The 10,801-nt window shown below is 39.3% G+C and overlaps 1 protein-coding gene across 1 annotated transcript in view; it reads right to left on the bottom strand.

The window, feature by feature from the left end:
* Positions 1–1,615: 1,615 nt before the first annotated feature.
* The window catches only part of LOC106640538 (uncharacterized), a 39,072-nt gene continuing 29,886 nt past the window's right edge, over positions 1,616–10,801 (bottom strand). The window contains 11 exon segments of the mRNA XM_089589963.1: positions 1,616–2,046; positions 2,140–2,298; positions 2,406–2,554; positions 2,628–2,823; positions 2,904–3,091; positions 3,970–4,146; positions 4,230–4,433; positions 4,669–5,028; positions 5,108–5,298; positions 7,159–7,287; positions 10,524–10,642. Of these exon segments, the coding sequence (XP_089446089.1) occupies positions 1,926–2,046; positions 2,140–2,298; positions 2,406–2,554; positions 2,628–2,823; positions 2,904–3,091; positions 3,970–4,146; positions 4,230–4,433; positions 4,669–5,028; positions 5,108–5,298; positions 7,159–7,287; positions 10,524–10,642 (1,993 nt within the window). The 3' untranslated portion in view covers positions 1,616–1,925.

Genomic DNA, 10,801 nt, shown 5'->3' with positions numbered 1-10,801 from the left:
TTTTTTTTTTTTTTTGGCAGACTTTGGTGTTCAACAATACTCAGTTTATCATACAACACTTTTTGTTGATCATAGAAATTAAGTAATAAGCTTTTAAGGTTACGAAAAACAAAATAACATTGCTTTTCGAATAGCTACAGTAGGTAGGTTGTGTAAAACGAATTGTAAACTCAACTTTATTAGGAATTTCATTTCTTTATTAAAAGTATTACAATAACAAAAACTGTTTGATTCTTTTTAAAAAATGCTCGTTTTTTTCTCCAGTAGGGCACTTTGTCATCAACGACTGCATGATTATGTACACTGTTAATTAATGACACTAAAATCAGATTCAAATACTCCTATCGATCTACTGCCTACATAACAATTGATGCTAAAAAGTGATGGATTTATTTATTGCTGTATTCACTTGCAGGGAAATTTAAAATGATACAAGTAAATTGACAAAATAGTATCATTACTCCAAGGAAATGGTACCTTTTTATTTACAGCTTAGGACAGCTTAATCAGTACCATGCAGCTCAAATTAATGAGCTGATGAACTTGCTCGAGTCCAGCTGAAGATTATGTGAAATTCACGAAGTACGTTTCGAGATGCTTTTAATGATAGCTTTATTTTCTGATTGAAGGTGACTCAAAATGGCTAGAAAATGCAGTTCATGAGTTTTAATACGTCATTTAAATCAAAGAGGAGGAAATTTTACAAGTTTATGTACAAAAACCACTCTAAAATTAGGAATGTTGCTAACCACAAAAAATTTAAACGATTTCGAACAATTAAGAATTTTTGAATTTTTATTTTCCAGATAACATGTTGATGGGAATCATTAAAACTCATTTCGATACGAGCCCAAAAACGACTTTGTGAACTTTACATTACCTCGTAGAAAAATACACGCCAGTAAAAGAAAAACATTTTGGGCGAATCAACGTTTTTTCTCAATTGAAAAAATTAGATGTACTCACATGTCATAATATACAAGGAGTGATGATGTATGCATGAGTGGTAGAGCGAAAAATTTAAGATGTTTGTGATGTCATTTTTGCATAAGATATTAAGTAGCCCCGAAGCCATTTGTAACATGAGAATTCGTGGCCAAAATTCGAAAATTCTATTATTCCTCATGTTATTCAACTTTTAGAATAAAAATTTGATGGATACCTAAGGTGAATACAAAAAATCGTTCCCTCTGTGGTTTAATAGCAAGTAAAACTTTTTTCAAAAATTTTACAACTTAGTTTTGAGCAACGTATGATTAAGATTGCATCGTACGAATATTTTTTCATAAAATCTTTGCGTTTTTAGACAAAAGTCCTGAAATGTTTATATCTGAGAAACGAAATAATTCGAAATCTTATGTCGCGAAGTCTTATTTATGGCTGTGGGCTAAAAACGGGGGACACACAAGACACTACACATTTACACAATGAGTAATCGTACGATTTTAGTATTTTCACGTTAACAGCAACGACCATTACAACAGTGACGCAGGAGACTCTTCTATTCTACACGATCTGGTATAAAAAATGAATTGTTCATCAAAAATACAAACATGTTATCCTTCACCTTCTTTTTCCGTTAGGTCCGTATATCTATTAATTATAAAAAAAAAAAAAAAAAAAAAAAAAAAAAAGATAACAGTAAATTTTTTAAAAATAAGTAAAAACAATCGTTATTTTGCACACCCCTGAAGTTTCTACAAATATATTGCACACCGTAACAACCAGCCATAGGTTTTAATTTATTCATCTACAAAAAAAGTAAACAAACATCCACGAACTCGCAATTAGTAGATAAATTTTTCTCTCCTCGCAATCGAACAATCCGCACGACTATACGTCTAAACTCTGATATATTTTTTTTGTTTTTATTTAATTTTATTTTGAAAAAAATCGTTCATCTATCATGTATTTACACCGCGTTATCAGAGAGATCGCAAGGTTTTTTCGATCAGTCGCAGGGTGCTCTCCGGCACGGAGTCCGTCAATGCCTTGCGGAACCCTTCGCACGGTACCAGCAGACGGAACGTTTCCTTGGCGTGTTTCCTGCAAGAAAATAAATATTTTTGCATTCTCCGAATCACTTGTAGCCATATACATACTAAAAATATTAAAAATCAAAGTTGGTCAATGAATTACCTCGCCTGTAGATTCCCATCGGTAAGGAGTTTAGCCGTCGTCGAGAACAGCTTGTCCCTGACCTCCCGCGGTAGAGCCATCGCGCAGTCCGGGCCGATTTCACTGACGATCGAGTACAACAGTCTGGCTGTCGTTGCGTGAACTACCGTATTCTGATGTCTGAAAAACAACAAACGAATTGAGCGAATCCCCACAAAATATTGATATTATATATATATTTTTTTTTCATCAATACACAAGATTCGAGAAGGGAGTGGTGCTCTTACTTGGCTCCACGATTGACGATCGTCATGATGGTCCGGTGCGGTGGAAAGTGCTCGATCATGCTGTCGAGGGCAGCGTTGCAGTCCTCCCTCAAGAACCTGTTCGTATCGGCTGTCCTGTGCAGCAGAACTCCCGCGACCTCATCGAGATCCTTGAACAAAAAAACCAAAACACGAATCAGTCTCCCAATGTGAGGGGCCCACTTTACCGAACAATACACAAACCTGGTCGATTCCGCGCACGTGAGCACGAAATACGTCGCTGGTAGTCGAGCAGGCGACGCGGGCCACTTGCGAGCGCAAGTTCTTCACGTGCTTGCCGAGCACCCGAGGTAACAGCCCTGGCACGCAGGCGTCCAACTGCTCGGGCTCCTCCTTCGCCAGCTGTGCCAGCGTCCTCAGGCCCTTGAGAGTCATTTCCCTGTGGACCAAGGGTCACGTGGGCATGATCGTTTGGAGTTTCATTGTGCACCTGTACGATCGATGTATATGCATACGTACCAAGCGCTGCTGTCCAGCTGAGCGAGGCACTGTTGCACAGCTTTGGACGTTTTTTCCGGGTGTTTGTCGTGATGCCGGCTAGTGACCGACGGCAACGCTCTCTGGCAATTTCGTTGGGGCCTCAACCGGCATGGCGATAGCTTGCACAGTTTCTTTGGTAGATCAACCGGCGTTGGCAGACGCGATACCTTCAACGCAAGAAATGGAAAAATCGGTCAAGAAAACGGTGCGTTACAACCCCCCTAAAATAGGATAAGCTTCAAGTGTTACCAAGCGTCCAGGAGGTCTGGTTCACACCGTCAATTCACTGATCACCATTCGTTATTGACTGTGCAGCGTGTAATGTTTTACCAACAATCGAAAAAAATAATACTGTCACGTGACGGTCGATCTCGAATGGTATTCAGTAAATCGGTAGTCTGAATTAGATCCCATAAGCAGAAAGAAGGTTTTTAGTAGTAGAAGTAAAGAGAGTAGAGATTGAAATTTATTCAAAATTATTTAATCACGTTCAGTGGAGTCACAACTATCTACTGATTTAAACTGGTTTTTTTTTTTTTTTTTTTTTTTTTTTTTTTTTTTTTTTTCTAATAATTAAAACGGATTTCAAATCGTACGTTTCGTACAATCGTTGAAATTCATCATTTTTCATTTGAATGGGAAATTCATTTGGCAGCACAAGTTAATTACAATATTATTCGATTTTCACTATCAGGATCTCAATTATTAACCATGTTATTGACCATCAGTACTCGATTTCGTAGTTTAAGCTGTAATCGTCATGAAACAAATGCGAGATCGAAATCGTCAGTCACCGCAATCTACATATATTTACAGCAGTGTAGCTACTGACAGCTAGTCGATAGTTGCTGTAACTACAATTCGTCCTCCTGAGGGGTACCTCGGTTACCAAAGCAAGCCAGTCAAGTCGATTGTCTCGGTCAACCATAGCAAGTGGCAATTTTTTTTCTCAGCGATCGGTAACCGTTACAGCAAGCTTTTCTGTTCGTGGGTATCAGGGGAAACGTAGATACGTATAGAGGCGTGCAAAAGTCAGCGACGTAACCTGTAGCTTGTTGCCGGCCAGCTCATCATGGCTCCCGTCACTCCCATCTTCCGAGTAACTCTCGTCGAGACGTCCATTGTCGAAGCCGATCGGCACGGGCGAAGGGTCGTCCGAGTCGGTGGCCCTTGCGATGACCGGCATGCTCTGGCTCACGAACCTTTTCGGGCTGCTCGGCGACTGAGTGCACACAAAAATCACACGGGACTCGTTGCTTCGCTCGTAGCTTGCTTCATTGAATCGTAGATCAAACCAAAGCTTACCATCATCGTACTGTCGCTACTGTACAGGCTGACGTTGGAGTTCGCATGAAGCGGTCGAGGCCCGGGGGGCGAGTCGGCCAGGGTCGCGCTCGTCGATCTCCTCGTGGCCGAGACGCCGTTCCGGAAGTCCAACGTCTCGAAAGCCACGCTCTCATCCGCAGGAGACTCGGACGACTCTTTGGCTGGGTGGTTGTTCAGCTCCGTCTGAAACGAGTGGTGGACATCAAAGTGGATGAAATTTTGTATCAACCATTGGGATTGGACCTTGAGAGCCTTCTCTCAAAACAACGGAATCGCGCCACAATATGTAAGAATAGAAAAGCTGGTCACGCTGACAGTCACGAGTCTTTTCTCGCCGTTTTTGAAACTAGCCATTTTATGGAGATAAACCTATAGGACAGTGGCGCTATTCATCAAAAGTATACGTCCTCGAACTTACGATCGACTTGGAGCTGCGCCTGGCGCTGAAGGCCCGCTCGCTGATGGAGCTTCCGGAGGCCGGGCTGGACTTGACGGACGACGACTGGTCTCCGTGGCCGTTGCACTGTAATGGCGGCAGATGGACGTCCTCCCGGGGTTTGGCCGTCCCATTGGCTTCCCTCAGCAAGGACTCGAGCGAGTGCTTTGCCGCCGGTTGGCGCTCGATCGGTGGTACCTTGTCGATCGACAACGCCGATCTCGAGCGCCCAAAGTTGGTGCTTGGCTGGTCGCTCAGCCGACCGGACGACGAGTTCGCTGATGAAGAGTGCCCAGGGGGCCGAAGCTCGTCCTCGCTGTCGGAGCTCGGTCGCAAGGGTTGCTGTGGGTAGGAAAATCGTTTTGGTTTTGCTGTCCTCCATTAAGTATATGCTTAGCAAGCACTTGGTGGCTAAACTTACAGGAACGTCGGGTGCGTCGTGCAAGCTGTGACGTTTTTCGGCGCTGATCACGTTGAAGGACTTGTCTTCGGTTGTGTTGGACTCGTCGCTCTCCGTGTGCGCCGGTAGAGCCGGCCGGCTTCGCGTTCGGCTCGACACCGATCGATTGGATGACAAGCTGCTCCCGCTGCTTGATCTCGCCTCACCACCACCTACCGAACACCATTGTGCACGAAATACATGTATTTATGACGCGTAAAATGTTATGCTATACTGTAATATATATGTCATATACTGAAAATCTGGGGAAACGAGTGAGAACGGTTTGAAAGGGCGGGAAGGTGTGAGTCACTGTACCAGTTGACTGGGGTGTTTGGAGAGGGAGTGATTCAAAGGCACGACAGTTTGCTTTATTGCACACGCGACTCCACTGTCTGATAAAGAATCCATTCGTTCGCAACCGCTGGATAGATAAACAGTGGAGCTTTTTTTTCTCAGAACTCGACAGTTGACCGATGAGCTTGCGTGCCATATTTTGTTACTAGCTCTATAAATACGGCAAGTATGTCATTTGATTAAGGATTATTGAAGTTGACAGTCGTTTATTTAATACGACATGCTGGGCCGTCTGAAATTGCGAACTGAATTAATTTTATTTATGCGTATTGGTTAAAACCACGACTCTAGATTCATTTTTTCAAGTACACTCTGTATCGAAATTTTTGGGTTTTCCTTGAAGTTTAACTTTTTTTGATCCAATGATGATTTTTATGATTTATAACCATGACTGCGTGAATCGTATTTACAATGTACCAGGTACGCATTTGCGTCAAATTTATCGTAAATGCGATTCATTTTAACCTGACCTCCAATAAAAATAATCTTTCCATCAAGATTCATAGTGGACATTTCCTAAAGTTCATGCATTTACATATAGCTTTATTTTTGAATCATAAGTTTTTAGTTTGATTATAAATTTTTCATCACTGATAGAAAGGGTTACGTGTAGTGGATAAAAATTAATCAGCTGCAATTCATGGTTTTCAATTAGCAACAAACAAGTACTCGTTAAAAGTTATGTCACCATCATTTATACTTAATATACATGCATTTGATGACATAACCATATTCTTTTGTAACCTCCAATACCAACTCACTAACTGTTGAAGATTAAGTACTTGTCTATTTTTACATCCACATTTATTAACAGTTGATTAATGTAGCTTAAATTCAAGAAATTCTTTCTACTATTACGTAAATTTGATTTTTAAACTAAATAATTAACCAATAACCCAATTATCTGTCACCTTCTAACCCTCAATCTTAAGCTCTGCCTAAAGTTATATTCGGGGTTATGGGGTTATAAGTTTAAGTTAGGTGGCTATAATATTAAAAATGATGTTAAGAAGTTTTTTTGAGTTTCAAGTTGTAGATTATGTAGACCATTCAGTTTACAAACCGAGGCTCGTTAGGTTAAGGGTAAAGGCTCAAGTTTAAAGATAATTAAATTATGGAGCTTAGGTGAATCGATTTATTAAGGTTTAAAGATCGAGTTCAGAAGAGTACTGAGTTGGGGGGCTCAATTCATGTACTTTACTTATGGACTTTCACAAGGTTAATACCCGAAGATTATTAAATAAAAGGCTTGGAATTAGAGCCTGTAAGGGCAACAACTTGGATTGAGACGACTACCAAGTTTAAGCAGTGTAGTTAAACATATACCACGGAAGTTAAGTTCAGGGTTTGTTAAAAATTAAACGTTTGGATTTAGAGGTTATGAGGTTAAGTAGCTCACAGCTAATTACAAAGCCACGGATTTTACAAAATTTCTAGTACAGATTTACTTATTTGAATTCTGTAGGAATATAAATATCAAAGTTATAGTTTCATGATGGAGTAAGTAGAAAAAAATCTCTTTGTTTTTCTTTATCACACTATTCGGCGCATCCCAAACAATGAAAATACACGTATAAAAGCCGGCCTCAAACGCCAATGAAGAAAAACGATCCCACTACCAAACAGTACCACGTGGCTATGAATAAAAGAGAGGGCAAGCATTATCTCGTGTGTACTCGCAAACGATCGCGATGCACCGTAAAAAGCTCCGCGGGAGTCATTATGGTCGATGGCATGTGCGAGCGTGTGCCGATCGATCGCGAGCGAAATCGGCAAAGCCGTGGTCTTATCAATAATGCGCTCGGCTGAACGGAGTAGGAAAAAAAAAAAAGGAATCGAGTAAGGAAGAAGACAAGTCGAAAAGGACGCCGATTGCAAGGGACACGCTCGGTAACATGGCCCATAATGCAGTTTGTGTACGGCCCAGCCGAAAGTATCGATTATCGCTCTGCATGCACAAACCGCACGGCTATACTCTCCAAAGGACTCCGGCCGATGCACACCAGCGCAGTGTCAGCCCATGTTATGTGCAGGGCTCTCCTATATATAGTATTGCTTATTCTGTTGCTCGAATGTATACACTTCGGTGCAGCCTATATGTACGTGGATGGAAATGGACGCGTGGGTGGGCACAGACAGGACTCGTCGCCCTCACGTCGAGGTTAAGAACCTCCCGCTCCAGTTCAAACGTTTTCGATCGACGACGAGATAGAGAGGACGAGAGAGAAAGAGCTATGGGTGGCACCTACTGGTAATATATGGGGTTGGGACGCGGATATATTATGTGTACCGGGTTGACGTGTGGAGAACTGTGAAAGGGTTGGACACACGAGATATTTTTTCTTTCACGTGTACTTGATGTCCAAAAAACATTGATACGATCAATCCTCCATTACAGTGTCCAATTAGACTATAGATTAGAAATGAAGGGAGTTAGGGAATCTTCGACGATAGATGCCGATGCTCCTCTTACGTCCCCGTAAAGTTATCCATGGTATCATCAACGGCCGTTTCCTTTGTGCTCTCGTGTAACTGTTGTTGCATTTTTTTTTTTTGGCGTTTCTTTGTTTGCTTTTGTGTAACATAGCACCTTGCATTGTCTGATAATTTGTAGGTATGCATGCGGGCGTGACTAAATTAAAAAAACACATACCTGTTGCGATATAAATAGCGAAGAATTGCATGCTGGTAGATTTTTAATTTATCATTAGTGGTACTAAAGATAAAGGAAAGCTTAAGTTTTATCATTCTATGTATAAAATAGTGGTCCTTGTAGGTAATCATCAGGGGCCAACTCTGTTTTTCCTAATGAGGGTGCAGTGAACGTTTATAGGTAAAAAAAACGCTTAACATAGAAAAAACAAAAATTTTTTTACGCATCAGACTGTACAATCATAACCCATTAACTATAGATAGGAGTCTCGTGCGTGACACGAACAGCTAAATTTTAAAAGTTTTTTTCGTTCTAACGCATCGTGACCGTGAGGTCATGCCTCCATACGGTAATAGTGGCTCTCCTTTTTTAATTTTACTTGAGGCTTTACGAGCTTGCAATAAGACAGAAGTTGGAGGTCCCTTTCGTTGGACTTCATAGATAACCGAAAGATGTCTACACAGAAATCTAGCGGTATGACCAATTTAAACCAGCTAAATTTGAACATGAGGTCGGCTAACTCTGTGAATAGTAGCCACAATACAATCTCTAGTGCTGATAAGAAGACAAAAGCTGCCGAATCAGCTGCAATTATCCAAGCTAGATCTAATAATGATGTTACTAGTAACCAAGAAAATCGATCCTACGCAAGTATAGCCACTACAGCTATCACCGAAGAACAAGGTATAATCATAGATGCAGTTGACAATATTTCAATTGCTCAATACTTTCAAGCAATCGCCGGTGTTATGAATCCAGCCAGCATCACTCACGTTTCACGCATTTCTCAGGCCAGAGTATGTATGTTTCTTAAAACAATCGAAGACGCCAACTTTCTATGCACAGAAATCAAAACATTTAAAATTGGAGATTTAATTTTACCAATTAGACCGTCGATATCAAAGACTCAAAGAGTTATCATCTCCAATGTCAGCCCTATTATACCAGAGTACTTAATTATACAGGAGTTAAATAAAATAGGCATCAGTACAGTCTCCAAAATCACTACTTAGTATTAAAGGTAGCGTTCTTGGCTCACAATTTTCATACATAGTAAGCTTCCGAAAGCAGATATTCATTTTAGAGAATGAAATGCATAAACTCCCTGCGTTTATACCTGCGTCCACGGGTAATACAGTTCGGCACATCTACTTTTCGGCTAAAAAACTCACTTGCTTTTTGTGTAAAGAAGAGGGGCACATCGCTAGAAACTGTAGAGACTATCAAGAAACGTATAACACTGAAATCTCTCTATATGTATAAATAGAAATAGATACTCACTAATCAAAAAAAAAAAAAATATTTAGAAATACATTACCTATAGGTACAAATATTCTAAGACAAACATCAAAAAGTAAAGATATAGGCACTTTTTAGAAATAATAGTAAATCCTCAGAAACATATAACTATCAATAAATATTGAAACTTGTAAAACAAAAAACGAAGACTAAAAATGATTATATTATATGTATGACTTCCAGAGTTAAAAATAATTGAAATTTGACATTAAATTAAGGCAATGACACGCAATGACACTTTACAATGGACAGGACTAACTTCGGTACGTATATAAAATATCTTAGAGACTTAAAAAAGTAATCGAGTGACTTACTCAGTACTGGTAGAAATATAAAATTAGAAGCTAAGATAAAATATTTATATCATACAGTACGGGAAAATAGATAGAGAAGATATAAAAATTAAGTAAAAAAAACACCAGAAGAACAAAATTGAAAGATTTTTACTCTAATCGAGACACAAATATACAGACAATAATATAATTCTAAAATGAGACAAACGTTAACTTGTAAATACTGAAGTATGTAATAACAAATTAAAGATACATCTATAAAGATTGAAGTACAGACAAAGTAAGTTATAGAGATTAAGTGATAAATGTAAAAAAAAAAAATTAAAAAAACGTATGTACAGAGACAAAAAAATAAAAATAGATGTAAAGATATTAATGAAAAGTGAACTAGTTAAACAGTTAACTAGCTCATCTGTAAAACGCCTTGGCAGAATGGTCAATGGGATACCATAGATTTTTTATCCTTTTTTTTTTTGTTAGTTAATTGCGATTAAAAAGTATCTAATATTACGATCCAAACTCAATGTACTTAACATCACACAATTTCAATTGGAGTTGCACCCAAATTTTGAAATTCTACATATTTTCTGGGTTCTGTAAGCTGTACATTAAAAGCTGTTAAATCTCTTGTACTATACAAACTCTACATTTATTATCATGTGGTATGTAAGACCATGGCACAATAAATTCGTTTTAATCAATCGATCGATCACTCTCTATATGACATCTATTAAGTAGTGAAGTTCATCGAAATGAAAAAAGCAGAGGAAGATAACGTGTAACGAGTTTTACTCACCTTGACGGGGTGAAGGGGCTCGATCAGAGGCAGAAATTGTCGTCGCTGACTTGCTGCCACCATTGAGTACACGTGGTTTGTTGCCGTTTGCCTCGCGACGCTGAATATTTTCTTTACCACTGGAACATTGTAACGGGCATTTTTAACTACCGACAAAAATATAAGTAATACACATTTTAAATACACTTAATCACATTTATTATCTAAGTATTGAGAGAAATGAATACAAGTACAGTAAATTTTGTTCTCCATTTATGGGGGATCTTCTGTAGTAAACG

The sequence above is a fragment of the Copidosoma floridanum genome, unplaced genomic scaffold (assembly GCF_036245765.1).
Source record: "Copidosoma floridanum isolate Cflo_tuat_1 unplaced genomic scaffold, Cflo_Japanese_pri ptg000001l, whole genome shotgun sequence".
NCBI classification, from domain to species: domain Eukaryota; kingdom Metazoa; phylum Arthropoda; class Insecta; order Hymenoptera; family Encyrtidae; genus Copidosoma; species Copidosoma floridanum.
The sequence above is the reverse complement of the archived record's forward strand: the minus strand, read 5'-3'. Positions and strand labels throughout refer to the sequence as shown.